This window comes from Anser brachyrhynchus, assembly GCF_964034855.1.
Source record: "Anser brachyrhynchus genome assembly, chromosome: 5".
NCBI classification, from domain to species: Eukaryota; Metazoa; Chordata; class Aves; order Anseriformes; family Anatidae; genus Anser; species Anser brachyrhynchus.
Window position 1 is genome coordinate 37,715,373 of NC_137699.1, and position 22,371 is coordinate 37,737,743.

The following is a 22,371-nucleotide window of genomic DNA, read 5'->3' on the forward strand; positions in this document are numbered from 1 at the left end:
GTTAGTTTGCTTTGTAAGATGACAACAGCCAACAGATTTACAGTTTAAGGCGGAGGGATTTTTCGCAGTTCTTCTTTCCTATTTATAATTGTTCTAATAAAGAAGCTTAGATGATAAAGTGTATCTGAATGTAAAGCTTTGTTCATTAAACACTTGGGGGCCACAGTATGTGAGAAGTCCAGTAATGTCCTAAATGAGTTTAAGTGGAATCACTGAAATTGGCCTGTGCTATTCTTCAGAAACCTCAGGACCCTTATCCAGCTGCAAAAGGTCTATGACCTTCCATCACAAGAAAAAAAAGTGTAGAAAGTACTTATTTTACAATAAATTTTAATAGCTTGTCACTCCTGCAATGGGAAAGCAATATTTGATTTTTCTTTAGCTTAGCAGCCTTTCATTACTTAAAACTAATATAGGGAAAAAGGGAGCAAAATATAATTTTTAATATCTTTTTTCCCCCCTATAGAAAGAGATCTTCCAGTTGGCCTAGATCAAAAAATCATAACATGGGAGCTGGTGCAAAAAGAAAATTATCTTGTAAACCTTGAACAAGAAAGGAAAGAAAGCAATGAAGAAAGGCTGAAGGCCACATCTAATAAGTATGTTATTATGACCCATATTAAGTGAACCTTTCAGGTCTTCAAATTTGCATGAGATAAATATTCAGGTACTGTAACACTTATATGAGGAGACCAAATGGAATGCAGTTCTTCATTGCATGAAAAACATGACAAGGCAGCATCACTTCAATAATGAGAAGAGTCTTTCACATTCTTGAAGTACATACAATTACAGACCTGTAAGCTCCAGGCAAACCTGCAGTCAAGCTCAAATGAAAATCATATTCATAAAGAAATGACGGAAGAACAGTTCCTTTACTGTACTGCAGAGCATGTACTTCCATCCCCTGTAGGAATACAGCAGTATTGGAAACAAAACATTGATCAAAGTCCTGTGAAATTGTTGTTTCCAAAACAGAAAGAGGTTTAGACTTTCGAATGACTGTTTAAAATCTCTGGAATTATCCGAGCTTGCAGATACAGAAGTACTACTTATGGCTTTATGACATAAGACTAATGTTTTGCACAAGAAATTCCTGGCATGATCTCTAGAATTAGATTTTATTAACTGGATCTCCATTTAAATATTTCTCTAGAATATCTTCCCAATAGGAATATCACCTAAATTGGTTTAGTATTCTGATGAATTAAAATGCAAAATTACTACTTGGAAGTTTACTCCTTTAAGTGAGACACAAGATAGATACATACAGGGAAAACTAAAACATCTAAGACAATGCGAAAAGCCACACAACAAAGCCGCCTTCTTTGAAGAAGCTTTTAACACCTGTTTCAGGTGTTTCCTCTTACAATAAAACTGATTTCAAATAGAGTCACAGTGGGTGTGAAAGTTGTTAGAAAATGCAGCACAAGAAGGTTTCAGAACTTTATTTTTCTGTGCTCTGCCTTTCAAAACATTCATCTAATTCATAATACCTGGAGTCCAGACCAGCCTACTTGAGTATATTATTGGGAAATACTCTCCTCCCTCTAATCTAACAGACTCTACATTCATAATAATTTAGATTATTTGGTTTTAACTTTAATTCTCATAAGCAAGTCACTGACAAAATGCAGGATTTTGGCCCTAAGAATGAGCAATAGCTTAATTGCCTAGATCAAGCAATAAATAAGCATGTAATTGCTTCTAAACAAAGGGCATGATTTCAGATATAGCAGAGACTGAAAGAGGTTCAGATGACCACCACTAATCTTACCTCTTAGGTGTCAGCAAACTTACCTGTGTATTTGAAATCTTACATAACCCTCCAAAAGCTATTCACTGAACTCTGCATTAAACCAAATCCAAAATACATCAGATACATCCAGCAAGAGCCTTTTCACATAGACCTGAGTGCAACATGACTCATTAAAGGGAAAATTTTAAATAGTAGTTAGGACAAAGCAGAGAGGGATTTGAGGAGCCTTTGGGGAATTGGATGCTAGGAATACGAAACTGATTGAAGAAGAGGTAAAGGATGTAGAAGATGTGTGAACAATTTGAGTTGGAGGGACCATATTCAAGTTCTCCACATGGTCCCTTTGGACTGTGTGGAAAAATGGATTTGAACATCAAATCAGTGTCTGAAAATGAAACGTCAAATAAATCAAGTGGCTCATCAGCCCTGTGTTAATGGAATAAATATTATGGCATAAATTTTCATGCTAGAATCAGTTTACATTCGGCGTAGATGGACTAATAAAGGACTAGAAAGACAGAGCTGGACCTATGGCTCTTTTCTGCAGTCCTTAATTTCCACAGCAGCAGGGACTGAGCGGCTGCTTTAATCTGTATGAATATATGAGGAGCCCTTGGGCGGTATGCATGGGAGAGGTATGACAGAAATGCTGCTCTTTTCAGTAAATACTTACAGGAACCCTTGAAAAAGATAAAACTTTTAGGGGGCTCTGGGATATCCCAGCAGCAAAGAACTGCAAGCAAGGGGTCGAAGACATAGTAAGTTACTCGTTTTTTGTGGTTTAGGATTTCATCTGAGGCCTTTCCTTTTCACTCAGCACGTCATTTTTGTTTCCACAGGGTGGATAACTTGTCTAAATACCTTAGTGGGTTGAAAGAACAAGAAAGGCGGCTTAAAGTTATAGAATCCCAGGTAAGTAATAGCTTTGCAGGCATTTATATCAGTTTTAGGATTTCACTATGTTTCTTTCATTTTTTGTGTGGCCATTTTTAATCACTGCTGGTAATATTTGATGGTGGTTTGGTACCGTGTTCAGGGATAAAGGGATGGAGAAATGGATCTGTATTGTGACTTCATTTTCCTTATTGTTTTATCTGTAATGATAACTACATAAGGAAACATTTCTAACCTCTTATAGAAAAAAGAAAGTGGAATACAGCATTTCTTGCTCTATTTTGCTAGCCTACTTGAGAAGTGTTCACTTCTTACCTTGAGGCTGCCTCTGGAGGCAAATGTTTGATCTTCCCCCCTCCATTCTCTTCTTTCATCCAACCTTTTCTTACTTTAAAAATGACAACTTTGAAAATACCCATATGCTGTCTGATATGACAGAGACTAATCTTCTTGGACATCAGTTTTTCTAATTTCGTTATATACTACATATCAGCTTCTTAAAAGGAAGTGTCTGGCATAGAAATGCGCAATAAATAAATAATAGAAGGAAACCCTATCTTGAGCTTTTGGTGACAGATCTGTGAAACATAAACATTTGTTAAGCAGTATGAAAATGCTCAGCATTACCATGTGCTACATAGTAAAACTCTCATTGTTTTCTTTGTCCCTAGAATTCTTCAGTGTAATTTTGGCCTCACTGAAAGTTGTTTATCTTAATTGCAGTTTCCCTCCCTTTTCTTATCCATTCTATGGCTTCCTAAAAAAAGTCACGCTGTTCCATGAACAATGTTGAAACCAAATACAGGTTTAATGGGAACACACAAGAAATGCTTTAATAAGGTTGTGCTAGATTGAGATAATGCAATATACTCACAAAAAAAGGAAGATATTTAATACTGATCTTCCTCCAAGTCACCTCATCTAATCCTTAACAAACTAATAAAAAAGTCACGTGGTATTTCTGATGTTGCTTCATGCTGCTGCCTACATTGTCTTTCCTGCAAATTTAAGAATGGATAAGAACAGATAACTATGAAAATTAACTGATGTAGAAATCACTACCTATTTTGTAGATATGCTACTGTACAACTGTTATCTCTTCAATGGCAGATGCCTTAACCAAAAGCAACCTCTTATGCAACCAACCAGCTCCAGACTATACACGTAAGTATTGAAAATCATCATGAAAAAAAATAATTAACGCAGCTGGACAATTTAGTTTTATTTAAAAAAATAAAACTATTATTTAAAAATAAACTAAAAAATTGACAAAAAAGATAAGAACCACATAAGGATTGCAAAGGAGTATGCCTAGAGGAAGTTGCAATATAAGCAACAAACATTCTGAAGTATGAATACTTTGAAGAAATTACCTTTTGCAAAATATATTTAAAAGCTTTGGGGAATGGACCATCATTCACTGCAAGTTAGAATGATCTCACATAACTTTAAGGATGTAGAAAAACACCTATTTGCCACTTGGTTTCTTGAAAGGACTGTATCTTGGGGGTTTCTTGAGTCAGTGAGATAGTATAACCAAAACATTTACTATGGATAACAATAATCATAAAACAGAAAAACCCCTCCAGCTTTGTTTTAATCACTGCAACTCATTTGCCTTCAGAGCTGTAGCTATTTGTGTCAGTCAAGAATTTGTCCCACGTCCCGGAGCTTCATTGTTTGGAGATTAAAACATTAGAGTCAGGAACAGACTATGCCTCAGCCACTGCAGGATATCTGACTCAATAAATATTTTGGATATTTTTCTTAATTAGTAATAGGTAGATATTGAAACAGCTATCCATTACACAAAAATAACATCAAAAACCCCTTAAACAGAACATACAGGTACTATGTGGGAAAAAAAGTAGCTGGAAACCTAGCTAAGTCTTGGCATGACAAGACCTCAAAGCACTCTAGTAAATGGAGGTGTGTACAGGTAATTTGGATCCCATCAATTATTTTCCTTGTCCTTTTTTATTTATTTCAATGGGGGTTGAGGTGGGGAATGAGATCTGTCTGAGGTTCCTGTAGCAAACCATTGGCATAACAAACATAAATAGCTTGCAATTTACCCAGCTGCAGGAGGAATTATGAACATACTTAACCAGGTATGAAATTCAAACTGTAGACTTAGATGTAGCAAAGCGAGGCTGGAAAGATATTTTATTTCATACTAACTCAGCATGCATAGCAAACTATTATATTCTGAAAGCAATGAAAGGAGTTATCAATTTTCCCTATACACTAAACAGTGAAGATCACTGATAAACAATCCAGTTTGATCCTAACTGCAGCTTTGTCCTACAACAGCTTTCAGCAACCAGCTTCTCAGACTAGAACTTCAGATTTGACTTAATTCTGCAAGAAGTTTATAAAGCACATAGATACACTGCTTCATTATAAACTTTCCACCAAGACAAACTATCCTGTAGCATGTTCCCCAGATATTTTAAAACTGTAACTGTATATCAATCTGAAATTTACACAGCTGAAAAAGAAACCTGTTTTTATCATTTACTGAGCAAACAAAGTACTACAACCTATGGTATGATCTTCCTGTGGATTATTTTCAACATTTAAATTTTCCTAAGTAATTATTGTTATGCAACCTTTGTCCTAAAGCTTTTAAGAAACATTTTTTTTTTTTTTTTTTTTTTTACAATCCTATTAGGTTTGATGAATGCCAACACTGAAGTGCCTTTGCCAGAAATGGGTGAAAGAGAAGAGCATGCAGATCCATCTGAGGCTGACATCATGTACATTGATAATTAAATTTTACTCATTTCTTTGAGTTAAACTTTTTCCCCTACTGAATTACTGTAGAAATAAAATCCTATTCTCATGAAGGCCTAAGACCCAAATCTCAAAGCCTTTGATGGTATCTTCACACCTAATGTCAAGCACTGCTAACGTTTAATACTGCTGAGGATTTCTTGGGCATTCTTCAACTTCTTGGACTTTCTTCCCTCCTGATGTTTCTTGGTCATTTATCCAATACTCCCCTCCACAATGACTACCACCTTATTTTCTATATAGTCTGTGTTTTGTTCTCTAAGTTACATACCCTCAATCAAACTTTCATCACCACCAATGTCTACATTTCTGTGTTCGTTTCAAGGGAGTTTCCCTTTTGAAAGGTAATCATTTCCTCGCTAAAACCCTACCCGCTTCCTGGGCCAAAAAAGCAAGCTTGCATTTACAAGTTGCATTTGAAGAAAGTTTCCACAGGAAAGAAAGGGCCTGGGATACTGAACTATTACAATGCATCCAGTTCCTAGAGTTCTTATCACCCTCAAATGATTGTACTTACTTACCATCTTCTCTTTCTAGTCTGGCTTCTGAGATATTCCAACTGCTCCTTAAAGCGCTCCTCACTCGTCCCCAGAAACTCATCACATGGTCCTCAGATCTTCAGTAGCTTGCAGTCAGTTTCCAAAGACAAAAAAGGTGACCCTCCCACAGTCAGACCCCCAGCCCCTGCTGCTTGCTTTTTTGTTTTAGCGCCAGACGGTACCTGCTGTCAGCTCACTGCTATGAGACACCTTGCCCTCGCATCTACAGCCAAGCATTTTTCTGATTTTATTCAACATTTTTCTCTCAAAGCTCAGAAAAAAAATAAAGCAAGAATTTTCCTAGAAACTGAGAATTTGGACTGCTGGCCATTTTTTGCATTACTTTACCTGGCATGTACCTTTTAAGTATACAAATGTTAGCTGGCTTTACTTTAATTTTGTATGAAAAGATACACAAATAAAATGGATCTCACTACTGTCCTGTAGTGGGAGATTTCTTTGGACTAACATAAACAGTGTTGGAAGGGGGAAGTAACAGGTTGTGGTCATACTCTGATAAGCTTCAACTGAACTTCATTTCCTCACGTCTATTGTAACACAGCTCTTATACAACATAAATAAAGGTTGCACGGAAACTTTCTCTACTGCCAGGTATCTCAATACAGAGATGAGAAAAAAAAATCTCCAATCTGATCAAAATGCCTTTCCAACATGAGTCTTTATTAACAGAAATTAATCGTTATGATGTCTTCATAAAATAGGCATTTTTCCAGCTTATTCAGCTGTGCCCCAGACCTTAGTGGTGACATTAACAGTGATGGAATTTTGGTACTGTGCTAAATGCTCATCACCCTAGGCAAAGGAGAAGTTACAAAACCAGTGGGTGTGTACAAAGCTAAGTTTTTTGTTAGGAAATAATGCACACTGTACAACCCACAGCACACCATACTCTTCACAGCAGCTTCCTTTCTGAAACAGCTCCTGTTTTTATTGTGACCGGTACATTCATCACCCACTGGAAACCAATTTCTGTCTGCTTGGAATTTTTGTTATGTCCCATTCACGTGCACTGGAATAACTGATGTATTTGGCAGTGAACCATTAATTAACATGCATCGAATTGGATTCTCATGATCAAATACAATCTCTTTTAAAATTAAGAAGTGAATTGCAAAAGACGGCACGTTACTCATTTTACGTTTTCTACTTCTGCTAATAAATAATGCATCTATTCAAACACAACCCCCCAGATGATTCAGGCCTACCAGTTACTGGCAAGATGCTGACATCCCACCCAAGGGGAAGAAGTCTCCTCAACCATCCTTTGGAGTTTGAACAACTGCAGTCTAGCAAGAAAAAAAAATATCACAAATTCTGAAGTAGTCACCTTTCATTACGGTTATAAATATTAACATTGGGGCTAGTTAACTTAGAATACTGGTAAAAGTCAGTCCAAAGTGAACTGAATTACTTTCAAATAATAAAACCTTTCAAAGTGTTTAATCTTTCAGCCTTATTTATAGAAAAAAACCACACATATCCACTTATTAACATTATATATGAAAAACTACTGCACGTGACATTATGATCGTATTCATTCTATCAGGTGATTCTCTCTCTATTGTAAAATCACCAAATTGTCGAAAAACTGAGCTTTAGAATCTAAAATTTAAGAAGATGAGGAAAAGTTTATGAAACATTAAGTTTAGAGTAACTTTACAGATTCTAGAGTTTCTAAACAATTCTCAAATACACACAGTATTTGTTAGAACTCCCCCATTTTCATTAATATCAGTATGTTTCAAAGAGATGCAGAAGCCAAGCTACAACCAAAAGTTTATTGAATCCCAAAGAATAAAAAAGTATCCAGTTCTGGTACAAATACCCAATTCCCATCAAATCCACACAAACAAATGTGGAACCAGTGCCACCTGGAAAAGATAAACAGATATACAGGCCAAAAATCATCACATCACATCATACCACTAAGAGGAAAAGATGTTGCCTAACTAACAACTGAAGCTGTCCAGAGTGTGTCTTCACTGGGATGTTTCCAAGTTGTACCTGTCTGCAGGAGGCAGTTTTTTTTGTTCCGCCCGCCCCCCCCCCCCCCCAGTGTACCAATGCAGTTAAATATTAAGACCACCTTAAAAATACTTTGTTTGCCAATTGCCACCTGGGCCCTCCAAACTCACAAGTGGGCATGTTGTTCTTTCACTCTCAATAGCAATGATGGGTATATTTTTAAAAAGTTTCCCTCTTCAGCACAGACTGGGAGAAATCAAATCTAGTGGAAGACTGGGTTTTACTTTTGTTGTTTAAAAATCTCCTCATGAGGAGCTCATCACCTTTGTTCCAGGATTCTACAGGATTTGGGAACAGCTTGAAATCTTGGGAGTAAATAAGATGCCTTGCAGCATTTTAGCTAACAGTTCTTTCATGATAACTTCAGCTCCAGAGCAAACCCCAGGGAACTGCTCAAGCAAACAAAGCACAGTTGTTTCTGCTAGGGTGCAACGATCCTGTGCCCACAGACTTCTCACTAACAAGAAGTCTGTAACACACTTTTGGTAGCTTTATTTCTAACAACATAAAATGTCCTGGGTGGCTATGATGCAAACCGTTAGACAAAACACCGTAACATGGGTTCCTGACCCCAAAAAAGATATATATATATATATATATATATAGGTAGAGAAGAAAAAACAGCAAGCATATCCAAAGACGATACAACTTCTTGGATGTTTCCAATTTGTTCCATCATTCAGGACTCTTCCTCCTCCCCTTCATCATCTACTTTGGGTCGGAAATTTTTCCTATTCCTCTTCTTACTGCAATGGAATCCAACTTTTTCTACCAAAGGCTCTTCAGCTGCACCACTAAACCTTGCACTAAGCTTACCTTCTGTGTTCAGGTCCCCCACCATCAGGCACCCCTCCTCCTCTGCTGCCTTTCTACTTCCACCATCTAAGTGCCCCTGCTCAACCTTATCGTCATCCCTCAAGTCATCAGTCTTCAGAGATTTTCCTTTCAGACCTGTTTTTGCGTGTTTCTTATCTCCCTCCCCGGCTGCTATTTTCTTTTCTAGTCCATCAACACCCCTTTTTGCTGGTTTGGTAAATACAATCCTCCCAGCTCCACAGCTGGAGGGATCCTGATTGAAGTATGGGGTGTAACTATCTTGGGCAGCTGAGCTTTGTTCCTCTCCTCTTTTCTTCAAGCTCTCTAGAAATTCCATAGCCACTGTCCTGTTAGTCTTATCACTAGACTCTGAAACTCCATCTAGACTGTATTTGGTCCAGCGCTCTGGGTGTGCCACGTAGTCAGGCACCACTGGAGAGATTTTGGGAGCCTGCACTGGTCTGGTTGACTTTCCAGGGCTTTCTGGAACCACATTACTTGACACAGTAGTTGGAGGTAAAGGACGTTTAAACCTCCCGTCAACAACATTATCTTCAGACATTGAGGGCACAGACAATTTGGCGGCCTCTTCCAGACAGTCAAAAATGCTCTGGCTACGGAGTGAGAATGTAGAACTCATGCCCCTCAGATGGAACGGCTGGACAGGAGATCTGTGACTGCTGTCTGAAGGGTCAGGGGTGTCCCCTGATCCGTAATCCCCATCCTCTATAGGTGGCTCCTCAGGAGATACTGTATCAACTTCTGCTTCATCTAGCCCCAAATCATCAGAATCCGAATCGCTGAGCGACACTGTGTCAGAGGGCAGAGCTCCTTCGTAGTCAGTGGCCCCAGCCACTATTCCCAGGAAGGGTTCACCAGCATCCTGATCTCCCATCTTGGGCTATCGCTCCACCGAGGGCTTTGATGGAATGGCTGCAAATACAGTCTGCCAAACGCCCAGCAACTTTAATACCTAGAATACAGAGGAGCATGAAAATACAACTGTGAAATGAGAATCACATGTATGACTATCATTCTAGGCCATACAAAATAATTGTTATTACAATATCACAAGCAGCTGTACTTCAGGGATTCCTAAGCACTTTTGCTTGAAATAAAGACATTATTTATGGAATGAATGCACCTTAATATTAAAGATGTGCACAAGAGTAGGTACAAGAATACAAAGTAAGCAAAAATAGCATTGCACACCATATTTCATTAAAGGTTACAGCAGGACCAATTACTAAGAGATGTACATGAAGAGCAAATCTGATTACCCTGTAACAGTCTCACATATCTTCCATTGAACAGAAGTGACCTCTCTAAATCACACCCTGCATTTCTCATACTGCATAAATCCACAGAAACACCTCCTAATCTCTTACATCTCTTACATTTTCTTTTAGCCATTGCAATCCTTTATTGCCAGTTTACCTCTTGCCCCAGTAATCATGTCGTGCTTATTATGAACAGCACTACTGCTGATTGAGGTCTGCGGCAGAGAAGCCGGTAGAGTGTCACTATAGTTGTCAGTTTAAAGCCATTGCTACAGTTTTGCAATGGCTTTCAACAAAGTAAAAGCTCCGCTCCCTCTTTGGCTTTAAACTCTCATGTTATTACTAGATTCCTGCAATCACATGGTAATCTAGCTTGAGAAACGAATCCCACTGAATTAAGAAAACTAATTGCAGACGCCATACTTGCACTAGCACACTGGAAACAAGGGGAGGGTGTAACCAAGGGTCAGCAAGAGTCAGCCGTTCAGTCAATAAAAAGACACCAAGATCTGCAGCCTGAGTTCCAGTACAGGCTAAATCACTCTGCCACCTGCTCAAAGGAAACCCTGAAGAACCAGGAAGGCCGATGATCACACCACCAATTGCTAAGCAATGAGAAACAGAGCTGGCAAACCCACACCTCGGTTCAGCTCCAAGAAATGTGAATTATGGAAATAGTTCTCATACATTATTAGATTAAGCTGAGCTGTGTAATTATCGGTTCTTCTTAAACGATGCAGTAAACAGACCTAGGGAGTCTGTTGGTCACTCACTTTCTCTTGAGACTGAGCCAGCTTCCCCTCCTGAGGGTCAGTTAAAGCCACCAAAGATCTCAGAACTTCCATCCTAGAAAACAAACATTTCCATCAAGATACTGGAAATGTAGCTTTAAAATGAGTTTTGAAAATAATTCCTTCTCCCTGAATCATCCAGAGCTGCAGAACCAAGTTCCAAATCCGACACAAAATCAAGCTAGCATAAAAGAGTGCAAATATTCCTGGATTTTAGCAAAAGAACAACACAACCTAATAAGGCAGGCAGCGCTGTATTTACTCAGTCTCCACATGCACATTGCCAAGCCTTCTTCTGTAGAGCAGAAGAGGGGTTTTTAAAAAATAAAACTGGAATTTATAGGTGCAGTAAACAATTAGTAAATGAACTGTGTTAAATAAAGCCGAGAAAATATCAAACTGCTAGTCATGCATTGCAGGTAATAAATACTGCAGGAAAAGAGACGAAGGATACCACAGGGATGTCTTCAAGGAAAGGCCATATTCGCAATCAGGGATGGACTGGCACGAAGCATTAAAATATGGAGAAAGGTCTAAAAAAATTTGAGAGCCGGCGTGCCGTGGTCTGTGTAAGGCCTAGCTGTCTCTGGCAAAGGGATTAACGGCTGCTTTTGGAAACACGTCCCTCAGTGTAACCCCTAAACGCCACCTGAAATCCCTTCATCCTTACATTTGGTTTTAAAACAGACAGAAGAAATAGCAAGGACTCCAGAGAGGCATTAAAAAGTTACACTGGCTAAAACGGCCGGTTCCAGGCGGCGGTGCGAGTCACGGCCGCGAACCGGGCACCTTCCCACGGACAGGTACCCCGAAAGGCGAGTTCTGCGCAAACCCTGCCAGCACGCTGCCCCTCGCAGCACGCCCGACGGACTCACAGGCTCGCTGCGGCGGTGCCAAGGCAGCACGGCTCGGGCAGGACGGCGGCTCCCTGCCTGGCAAGCTCCCGGTCGGGCTCTGCCATCCCGGCCTGGCTCCAGGGGGCTCGCAGGCCCCTACGGGTGTGGAAGCACTCCGTACCCCCAGCACCACAGGCCCGCCACCGCCTCCTCACAGCGCCGGCCCTCTCCTCCAGGCCGCGGCCCCGGCCCTGGCGCGGGGCGCGCTGGGACATTGAGTCCTTTCGATCCGAAGCAGCGCTGCAGCCCGCGGAGCTGAGACTACAAATCCCAGCAGGCAAAGCGGCGGGAAGCGGGAGGGAGCTTCCCCTCTCCTCACCGCCTCGCTCCTTTTCAATCCTGGGAGTTGTAGTCTCCCGTGTTGTCCGCGCTGGGGGACATTTTGCGGGCCCGCGCCCGAGCAAAAACTTCACCGACTCGCTCCGCCCGCGCCGCGGCACGACAGGACTACAGCTCCCAGGGTGCACCGCGCCGGGCGCCGCCCGCCATTTTGTACTCTGTGAGGAAATAGGGAGCCGCTGGCGCCGCACGGGGTTGGCTGTGGGGCATCCCCCTGCCCCGTGGCTGTGGGGGCTGCGAAATGGCGGCTGTGGCTCCGCCGCTGTGCTGCACGGCAAGGGGGCAGCCGCGAAAAAGTGTGAAAAGAACACATCAAACAGAGCTTTTTTTTCCTCATCAGAAACTAGGGCTTGGCAACAGTGTGAATTTCAGAGGAAGTGCAGGCTTTATTTTTTTATTATTTGTATTTTCTATCCGGAAAACCCCAAGTCACTAGGGGCGTAAAACCAGTGTCCAGCCAGAAACAAGTTTCCATTTTCTGTCCCAGAAAACATTTTTTGTGTGTGCGTTGAGAAGTGGAATTCTGCCTGAAAATGTTTTATTGGTGTTGGCCAACACTGCCTGATTTTTTTCCCCTTCGTTCAGCTAAAAGTTTACTTTTACAGTGGAAATATACTTCCCAAGTGGCTTTAATACTTAGCTTGTTTACCCTAAGCTGTGCTACAGCAGCTTGCAGGGCTCATCCCCACCCGTTCCCCGGGTCCCAGTCTCATTCTACGTTGCATGTCCCTGGGACTTCATCATTAAATGGAATTAAATTAATGCCCGAATTAAATAATGACTGCAGAGGGGATGAGCTTCTGAAGGCTTTGCGTCAGCAGCTCACCCCACTCTGAGAGATCAACATGCAAAGTTTTGATTTGCAGTAAGTCTTGTTTATAAACAAAGCCCGTCATCTGTACCATCATTTTGCAGCAAAAAAAACCAAATGATTGTGCAACTTCACCTCACCTGATGTTGCTGTCCCCCCCCCCCCCATGTCATCTATACCCTGTTGCATCTCCGGTTTATTTGCAGATGGATGTGCTAAAGGTGATGCTGTGTCTGTGTCTGAGACAAGCTCACCAAATCCCTTTAAGAGGGGCCTCACTGTGAGTCATCCATAATGTAAACTGCAGCCACTTCATTTGCATTGTCAGTTTTAAAATATGTCCTTTTGCCTTCTGGAGTGTTGCTAACTACAGTAATTTATGAAATGTAGGCTGCCTTTTGGAATACATTTGGCAGCAATAGCAAGATTAGCACAAAATGTCTTGCGTCTGCCTGGAGCTGTACTGTAGTTTTAAAACAGCAGCTCTAGAGGTGTTTCCCCATTTGGTGAGCCTTTCCTTAAATGTATATACATATATAGTATAAGCACAGAGGTACAAATAGGTTCCTGGCTGGAGGGAGGATGAGAGGAAAACAGAGTCCTCTGGCAGGTGAGCAGGAACAGATACGAAGAGGGCAGTAAGCAGGCACAGGAAGACATTGGACAGGGAAGCCAAGCATAAACCATGGATGAAGGCTACCACTGCTGTGTAATGTGGTCTGGGGTGTTGGGGTGCACCAGCAGCTAGACTCGGAGGGTAATGAGGAATAGGCAAGAAAAAGATGTGCAGTAAGTGGTGGCATGCCCTGTTTTTGTAAGGTGGAGACAAGCAATGTATGACATGGATTTTTTTTTTTTTTTTTGCCAGGATACTGTTGATGGCCAAGGTTACTTCAGAAGCTGTCTGTACCCTTTTTCTCCTTCCTGTCTTTTTGCAGAATATGAGTATCAGACACTGCAGAGAGCCAGGGTTGAGCTGCTTTTTTCTCTGCTGACTGAGAACAAGACAGTTTGCACCGGTGGTTATGCTGGTGTGTTGGGATTTTCGCTATTGCTTGGCGACAGCTGAAATAAAAATAATGAGTCAGACTGAAGATGAACAGATGGTAAAGCGTTTCCCCCTTGCCAGTGTGAACTAAGGTGGCTTGAAGAGGGGTGGGGAGGCTGGGATGCAGATCTGAGCAGCAGCACGGGCCATCATCCAAGCAAGCACACCATGCCCAGTACATGGACTCCTCTGCAGAGATGGCCCCATGCCTCTGCAGGAAGCCAGCGCATCCCCCTGTGGGGGAGTTGTGTGTGAAAATGCAAACCATTCTCAGCCCCAGCACTGGGAGCCTCGTGCTCCTTTCTTGCAAATAAATCTGTCATTGGCCTCTATCCGGTAACTGTTTCTGCTGCTCACCGGCAGGCTCTGGCCCCAGCCCATGCACTAAAGGCTTCTGCTGCTTCTGTGCGTAGAGACTGGGGTGGGTGTCTGGCAGAGACTGTCTGCCCCTCTCCTTGGGGCTGTAGGAAACTGGCAGGCGATTCCCCAGCAGGCACTGCAGGCCAGACAGAGCAATCAGATGCATTTTCTCCATCACATGCACCCAGAATGAGGGTGGAAGCCTGGTGTGGCCATTCTCAGCTGATGCTGGAGTTCCTGAGGGGAAGTGGGGAAGGAAAGGTGCATTTTCCTGTAGGCAAAAATCAAAAGCAGAGTAGTGAACACCACATGCTCCTCTGCCAGGAGAATGCAGTTGCACCAAGCCAGAACGGGTAAAAGCAGAGGGAAGAAAAGCCTATAAATAGCCTCAAAATGCTGTGGGGTGAGTGCTTGACACTGCTTCTCTCCTACATAGAACTTTGCTTACCTCTTTTACCTTGCACTTTCCTTTGGTCTTGGCCCACCTGCAGGCAGTTTGGATTTAGTCCAGTGCTGTTTATCCATGTTGGTGCTTTTTTTCCCCCTAAGATAACTACATAAAACCAGTTCCTGTGGAAAGGAGTTTTCTTAATGAGGGCAGATCATGAAGGTCTGTATCAACCTGATTCTTCACAATAACAAAGTTATTGCCTACCTGTAGGGAGAATGTGAAACGCTTTCCTGCTAGAGACACTGCATGCATGAGCGGGAAGTGAAGTCCTGCAAAGTTAATGCTTTCTGCAATTATTTCAAATTTTAAAAAGAAACAAATGCAGTTGGGAGCCACTGTTCATTTTGATTTAGCTACAGAATATTTTTACTAAAAAACCCTTCTAAATCTTGAGTCTTTTTTCTATCATTTGCCACAGCATGCCTGATGCTAACAGCAGAAGAGAAGAGCTGAAAGAGGTCATTCGTAGCAGCTGAGGGCCTTGAAGTAAACATTTTGGAAAAACCTCTTAAAACTCTAAAAATCCTCAGACCTTCTGTTAGAACATGGCCTGTAGGAACTCATTAACTGACACTGCATTGTAGCTGACACAGGGCTTTGCATTTAACACCCCTAAACCTTGCTGGAGGGAGTCTTACCAGTTGACTTGCAGCCTGCAGGCAGGGTGTTGTATGTACACGAACACTCTCACTTGGCCTAACACCAACATCTTTTCAGAGCTTAGCAAAGCTGTGTTTGAACATGAGGGAATGCATCAGCGAAGCAGGCCAAGAAACACACAAAAAAGGAAAAAAAAAAAAAAAGGTGTGATTAAACTCTAATTAGAAATGTTACTTGCAACCACTGGCACTTGAGCTGGTTAATAATGTAAACCCAGTGGAGAAATGCCAAGCAATCCACCTTTGCATGCCTGGTTGCAAAGTTATGTGCCCACTGTATTGTATTTGCAAGTGTGAAAATGCGGGCACTTTTTTAGCATTTTTAGCAGCTGGATGGTGTTTTCTTTCTGCTTCAGTTCCCTGGACTCTCTGAAGGGAAAGCATCGGGCTGCTTGCATCAGACAAGCTGCCAGAGGTTGGCTGAAATGTTTGCACCAAGAGTGCATCTTTACGCATCCGCCCTCCTGCTGAGCTCATGCCCTGTGCAGGATAGCACAATGCTGTAAGAAATGGTCCAGCAATTCGTGCCACTAAGGGGTTTTGAAGGGTTAACATTGAGGCCTGGGTTTAGGCGAGAAAAGAACAAAGGGATTTCTTCGGAGAAAAACTGCTGACTTTGCACGGATGTGCAGTAACTTCTGATAGCCGGCCAAGAGACCACTAGATAAGGAGGAAGAATAAGAGCCTTCCTGTCTCCCTGTCTCCCTGGACCACGAGATAAGGAGGAAAATATGAGCCTCCCTGTCTCCCTGTTCGAGCGGCCCCTGAGAAAGTAACAGAGACTGATAAGCAGGCGACTTCGGATTTGGGAAACCAATTATAATAACCCTGCCTCTTCTAGAAGTAGTAATAAATATGTATTAGCCTAGGAGTATAAAAACCAGCTGCCTTACGTAACAGGTGTGCGTCCCGGTGGAGCAGAGACTCCCGGCGCACCCAGCGCTGTTTGCTTGCCTCTATTCGTTTAATAAATTGTAAACTCTGATTGTAATCCTATTTGGGACTCAGTCATTTTATAACAATTGGGGGCTCGTCCGGGATGGTCTTGGTTCCTGAATTCTGACTTGATCTAGGAGGGGCGCCCCCACCATTTGGTGGCTCCTGTTCGAGTCAGGTCGGGGCTAACACCATCCTGAACCTGAATAAGGGCAAGCAAAGATTTAGATTTTTTTTATGAGCTCCCTTTGCCGGCTGCAGCACTATATTTTGCCCGTAATTCTGCGCGCGAAGATCCGAACGAAGACGACGGAGTCGTAAGTATTTAATGTGTATACCGTTCGGTTGGGTGGGATTCGGTTGCCTGTGTGTGTGAGAGTGTGATTGAGACGGAACGTAGTTCCGAAGCGATTGTGGAGGTCTTCTAACCGCGGTTCCAATCTCCCGCGAGGGACTTGGCCGGTGAAGGACCGAAGCGATTCCTATAGGATTCGTGGGTGGGTGATAGGTCCTAAACCCCCTGCAAGACACTCTCACTAAGGCAACCAAGGGCTGTAGGAATTGCCACAGTAAAATTCCTAGATGGGTCAGATTAAATCGAAGACCCGGGACCAGAGAAAAGGGAGCAAATTACCAGACATACCACCAGAAAGTCCATTAGGGATAATGATTAGAAATTGGAACGATAGGGGCCCCAGAAAAGGAAAAAGCAAAGTAAAAATGATTCAGTATTGTATGATAGAATGGCCAAAGGAGCCTTTAAGACCACATGTCTTTTGGCCTATTTTCGGATCTTTTGAAGACTGGGTTTGCCAGGCTTTAAATCTACATGTTAACTCAAAGGAACCTTTTAGCCAGGAGGAAAGTGATTATGCAGGATTATGGATCAGGATCTCACGTCCTTTTCCAGCCTCAATATTTACACTAAAAGCAGACGAGAAGTTTGACGAAGAAGAGAACAAAAAAATAAAAAATAAAAAAAAAAAGGAAAAAGAAAAAGATGATGAATGGGAGTCATTGGATAACCTACCACCTCTATATCCTAACAATCCACCCCCGGTGGTGCATCTTGTAATCCTGTTTTGTTCTTAAATGTTTTGACTGTGTCAAGGAGGAAGGTGGGAGCATTATCTAAGTAACAGTTTAGAAGTTTGGGTATATTCGCGGTGGTGTTTGGTCAGTTTCCCAAGTATCGGGGGAGAGGGGCTGACATTATCAAAGTGGTAGAACGGAGAGTCACTTCTTTGGTGGTTCAGGCCTGAGCCCTGGGAATTTGGTAAGAAGGGGGAGAGCGAATTTATTTAGGCCTCAATACCTTTTAAACCCCCATCTTGACGGATACACAGGAGTGATTCCTTGTTTTGTGTAGGCTTACTAACAAAGTGCATGAGAAAAAATTAGCATTCGGCTTGAAATTCGGTCTTGTTGAAATGTAAATTTTGTGAAAAAGGTGGTATTGTTTGTCTAGAAGACAGAAGGCTGAGTGCTTCAGGTGTTTTTCCGAAGTCCTGCGGATTTATGATTGGAATGGGGCTCATTAATAATCTGAAATAGTGAAGTTTGTATGTGGAAAGAAGAGTTTAATCCCAGAGAATTGGGACATTTGGGAAGAAGATTAGGAAAAGATAGTAAAAACCTGCAATAAAAAGGTTTGCGTGGAAATTGAAACAAGGGACAGTAACTAATATAAATAAATAAAAGGGAATGGGAAATCAAGGAAAAGGGGAAAATCCAAAAAAAAAAAAAAAAGACGTCCTAAAAAAGAAAAAGCCTCCTTGGGTGCATATTGGCACATTGGAAGGATATTGTTAGAAATGGGGGCACAGAAAGCAAGAGGACTTCCACTAAGTATTGCAATCAATGGTGGCCACTATATAAACTAAATGGCCACTTTATGGATCAATCGACTATAACAGTGTCTTGCAATTAATGTTTTTGAGGAGAGAAGGAAAATAGGATGAAATGTTGTATAGTGATATGTTGTTTCAGCATGTTGGAGGGAAAAGGTTTGGAATTAAGTTGGCCCCTGACTGAGCCTTTGGTGTTGGCATTAGAAAAGTACAGGCTGGAGAAAGATAAAGGAAGTGTTAAAAGGATTGTTGAAGGTGTTAAAGGTTGTGTGGCATGTAGTATTTAACAGAGCTGTTTGATGCTGAATGAGCAGGGAAAGAGGATGTAGGAATGTTAATAGTTCCGTCTCAACCCGAGGCTGAGATCTCTAAATCGCGGTGTGAGCCCTCTGGGGCAGGGGGACCGTGATGGGTCCGAGAGAGTTGTCGTGGAAACAGAAAAGCAGCTAACTCTTGAAACAACCTGAGTTCCTGTGTGAGCTCAGATTGCCAATGGGACCGCTCAGGGAACTGTCAACGATTGCATTCCCCTGACCGACCCCCTCACTGAGACCCTAATCACCCCGGAAATTATGTAAATACTAAAATCTGGTTAAATTGGCTATTGGGAATTGAGAATCTGTTCCAACAAGGTCCAAAAGAAACCCCTATGGAATTTATGGAATTTTTGAATTTTTGGACCAACTTTGAAATGCAATGAGAAAAAAAAAAAAAAAAAATGGACCTGGCTTAAAAACAAACAAACAAACAAACAAACAAACAGAGGCAACTGGCTAGCCTCTTTCCAGGGCAATCGGCCCCTGATATCAGAAAGAAATTGTCTTAGGCTGCAGGACAAACTTACAACAGTCAGGAATGACGGGGACCTGGGGCATCTACCCTAGCAGGTCCACTAGTTGAAATAAAGCTAGGAAACGAAGACAGAGGCTTGAATTTTTTGTTGGTTATGGGAGCTTCTTTCTCTGTGTTAGTCAGTAAATGTAATAGGAGCAACATATTCAGTGTTAAATAGTTTAAAAGGACGATTAGGAACTAAGACAACTACAATAATTGGAGCCACAGGGAAGGAGGAGGAACGGCCATTCTTACGACCCCTTGATTTGCGTTTTGGGGGTAAGGAACTAACCCATGAATTTTAGTATGTACCAGAATGCCCGATGCCACTCTTGGGACGAGATCTATTAGCCAAATTAGATGCAACAATAACCTTTAAGGATGGAGAATTAATAATGAAGGTACCTGAGTCCAAAGTAGGCCAAATCCTAATGATCAAAGATAAACCCTTTGTTAATATTCCAAGAGAAGTAGAAAATGCAGTTATAGCAACAGTACGGGAAACAGATGTACCAGGGAAGTCGAAACTGGCACAACTGGTAAAGGTGGAATTAAAGGAAGGAGCCAAACCTGTTTGAATCAAACAATATCCACTTAAGATAGAAGCTAGGCACGGGAATGGTGAAAATTATTGACAAATTTCTCAAATATCAGATTCTGGAAGAATGTAAATCGGAATACAATACTCCAATTTTTCCAGTAAAGAAGCCGAATGGCGAGTATAGATCTGTACAAGATCTTAGAGCAAAAAATGAAATAACAAAGGATATTCAACGTATTGAAGTTTTTGGACCACATATGGTAACAACCGTTTTGGAACAAAGGGGGGGGGGCACTGGTTATCACCCAGCCGGATGATGAAATATCAGGCAATCCTAACTGAACAAGATGACATAACCTTGAAAACGACTAACCTGTTATATCCAGCAGTATTTCTAGGAACCGTTCCAGAAGAAGGACCGTTGGAACACAATTGTGTGGAAATAATCGAACATACGCCAGCCACAAAGATTTGAAGGATGTACCCCTTGAAAGGTATTCAGTGGGAATACCACACTCCGTGGCACCCACAAAGCTTAGGGAAAGTAGAAAGGATGAATCAAACAATAAAACAACAATTGGCTAGGTTAATGATCGAGACACAGCTGCCCTGGACGAAATGCTTACCATTGGCACTTTTAAACATAAGAACTAAACCACACAGTGAGACTGGATTATCATCATATGAAATGTTATATGGTATGCCTTATTCTCAAGGGATGCCCCTAGGGAACAATGTAGTTGAGGATCATAGTATCCAGAAATACATAATTACCATTGGAAGGAGATTACAGGAGATAAGAGAAATTGGGATGATGACTCAGACACCACCTTTAGGATTTGCTATTCATAAAATACAACCAGGAGACAAGGTCTTAATAAAAACCTGGAGAGAAGAATCATTGAACCCCCGATGGGAGGGACTGTACCTTGTTTTACTTACTACTGAAACAGCTGTGAGAACAGCAGAAAGGGGTTGGACCCACGCATCCAGAATAAAAGGACCAATAACTACCGAAGCCTGGAGGGTTGAGTCCACTCCTGGGGAACTGAAACTGAGACTAAAGAGGAACTGATATCCCAGCAATGAGGTTCTGCATGAATTAAGGGCACTGGATAAAGAGGACAAGGCTGAAGGGAGGAAAGGGAGAAGGCAAGACCGGGGTAGGACCCTCCACTGCGGCGTGTATGGTCTACCGAGGGAGGCAACCCCTATGGGTATTGACCGCCGAGTGAGGGTGCCTCGACCGGACTTCTCCCACACCAAGATCAGTTTGTCCTGAGAAAAATAACATGAGAACCTTTTAAACCCATAATAAAATTGTGATTAGTTTTTCCAGGAGCTGGATCACCCTGAAGGGTTGAATGGTAACACAAGCTCTGAAAGCGGGCCCAACCCCATGATTGAAGGCGCTTCCCACACTCTCAAGATTGGACGGCGAAAAAGGCTTATAATATGACAGGTCGCCAAAGAGAACTGAATTGTGACTGTAAGTGGAAACCCAACGTGGGAGCTTGGAAGCGTGCATATACGAGTACAAACGGGGCAGACATTGTAACAGGACCACTCGGTAACAAGGACACTCTGTATTATCACGCCCCAAAGGGTAAAGATGGATGGGATGGTCATTTTCCAAACGGGACGTGGGCCCTAAAGGGACATTATTGGGTGTGTGGCAAACATGCTTACAAGAGGCTACCTGAAAATTGGTCGGGAATATGCTATGTGGGGTACATAAGACCCTTGTTCTTTTTATTGTCACAAACACAAGGAGATCATTTAGGAATAAGATTATATGATGACCTGAACAGAGTGAAACGATCTATAGATACTTCCTTAACCGGGGGTAGTGCCCAAAAATGGGGAAAGGATGAATGGCCTCCTGAAAGAATCATACAGCATTATGGGCCAGCCACCTGGAACCCAAATGAGTTGATATCAGGAGCCCGAGAACCTATTTATAATTTGAACCGAATAATTAGGTTGCAAGCTATCCTCGAGGTTGTAACAAATCAAACAGCGACAGCCTTGGATCTTTTGGCTGACCAATCCACTCAAATGAGAAATGCTATATTCCAACATAGAATGGTCTTAGACTATTTACTAGCAGAAGAAGGGGGAGTATGTGGAAAACTGAACGATTCTAATTGTTGTCTACAGATTGATGATAATGGAAAAGTGGTCAAGCAGATAACAAAGGAAATTAGAAAGTTAGCCCACGTCCCAGTACAAACTTGGAAGGGTATGGATTGGGATTTCTTTTCATGGTTGCCTGGTGAACCATGGGTTAAAAGGATGCTGTTTTTATTTTTATGTGGTATAGTGACATTATTGTTTATACCTTGTATGATACCTTGCTTTACGTTGTTGATACGGCGAGTAATAAATAGCACCCAATTTGTGATGACTTCAGTGGAGAGAAAAGGTGACGTGTCGATAATGATGCTTAAGAAGTGGACACCCCGAGAACTGACTGATGAAATCCAATTGTTACTGACAAAGGTTGAAGGAGAGACACGAATTGATGATTAAAAAAAAAAAAAGGGAGGAATTGTAAGAAATGGTCCAGCAATTCGTGCCACTAAGGGGTTTTGAAGGGTTAACATTGAGGCCTGGGTTTAGGCGAGAAAAGAACAAAGGGATTTCTTCGGAGAAAAACTGCTGACTTTGCACGGATGTGCAGTAACTTCTGATAGCCGGCCAAGAGACCACTAGATAAGGAGGA

General features: G+C 41.9%; 3 protein-coding genes and 1 long non-coding RNA gene across 7 annotated transcripts in view; 2 read left to right on the plus strand and 2 right to left on the minus strand.

Moving 5' to 3' along the window:
- KCNQ1 (potassium voltage-gated channel subfamily Q member 1) overlaps positions 1-7,626 on the minus strand; it is a 409,605-nt gene extending 401,979 nt beyond the window's left edge. Inside the window, exon 1 of the mRNA XM_080595232.1 lies at positions 7,215-7,626. Coding sequence (XP_080451358.1) covers positions 7,215-7,270 — 56 coding nt within the window. The 5' untranslated portion in view covers positions 7,271-7,626. The remainder of the gene's footprint in view (positions 1-7,214) is intronic.
- The window catches only part of TRPM5 (transient receptor potential cation channel subfamily M member 5), a 56,316-nt gene extending 47,658 nt beyond the window's left edge, over positions 1-8,658 (plus strand). For both annotated transcript variants that reach the window (XM_080595224.1, XM_080595225.1), the window contains 4 exons: positions 467-599; positions 2,599-2,671; positions 3,727-3,817; positions 5,328-8,658. In XM_080595224.1, the coding sequence (XP_080451350.1) occupies positions 467-599; positions 2,599-2,671; positions 3,727-3,817; positions 5,328-5,428 (398 nt within the window). In that variant the 3' untranslated portion in view covers positions 5,429-8,658. The remainder of the gene's footprint in view (positions 1-466; positions 600-2,598; positions 2,672-3,726; positions 3,818-5,327) is intronic.
- On the minus strand, positions 7,774-12,279 carry TSSC4 (tumor suppressing subtransferable candidate 4). 2 transcript variants are annotated; one of them, XM_080595237.1, is made up of 3 exons: positions 11,797-12,279; positions 10,904-10,976; positions 7,774-9,823 (listed from the first exon to the last, which is right to left on the minus strand). In XM_080595237.1, the coding sequence occupies exon 3, from the start codon at positions 9,743-9,745 to the stop codon at positions 8,714-8,716; it is 1,032 nt and encodes a 343-aa protein (XP_080451363.1). In that variant the 5' UTR covers positions 9,746-9,823; positions 10,904-10,976; positions 11,797-12,279; the 3' UTR covers positions 7,774-8,713. The 2 variants fall into 2 exon arrangements, with proteins under 2 accessions (XP_080451363.1, XP_080451364.1); XM_080595238.1 differs by lacking the exon at positions 10,904-10,976 and having other exon boundaries at positions 11,797-12,278.
- Positions 12,280-15,992: 3,713 nt separating this feature from the next.
- On the plus strand, positions 15,993-22,251 carry LOC308196351. 2 transcript variants are annotated; one of them, XR_013952154.1, is made up of 3 exons: positions 15,993-16,738; positions 20,033-20,140; positions 20,977-22,251. It is a non-coding gene; the product is annotated as an uncharacterized lncRNA (long non-coding RNA). The 2 variants fall into 2 exon arrangements; XR_013952153.1 differs by having other exon boundaries at positions 20,033-22,251.
- The last annotated feature ends 120 nt before the right edge of the window (positions 22,252-22,371 follow it).

Coding starts and splice junctions, on each gene's coding strand:
- TSSC4 (XM_080595237.1), bottom strand. CDS start 9,745: ATGGGAGATCAGGATGCTGGTGAACCCTTCCTGGGAATAGTGGCTGGG.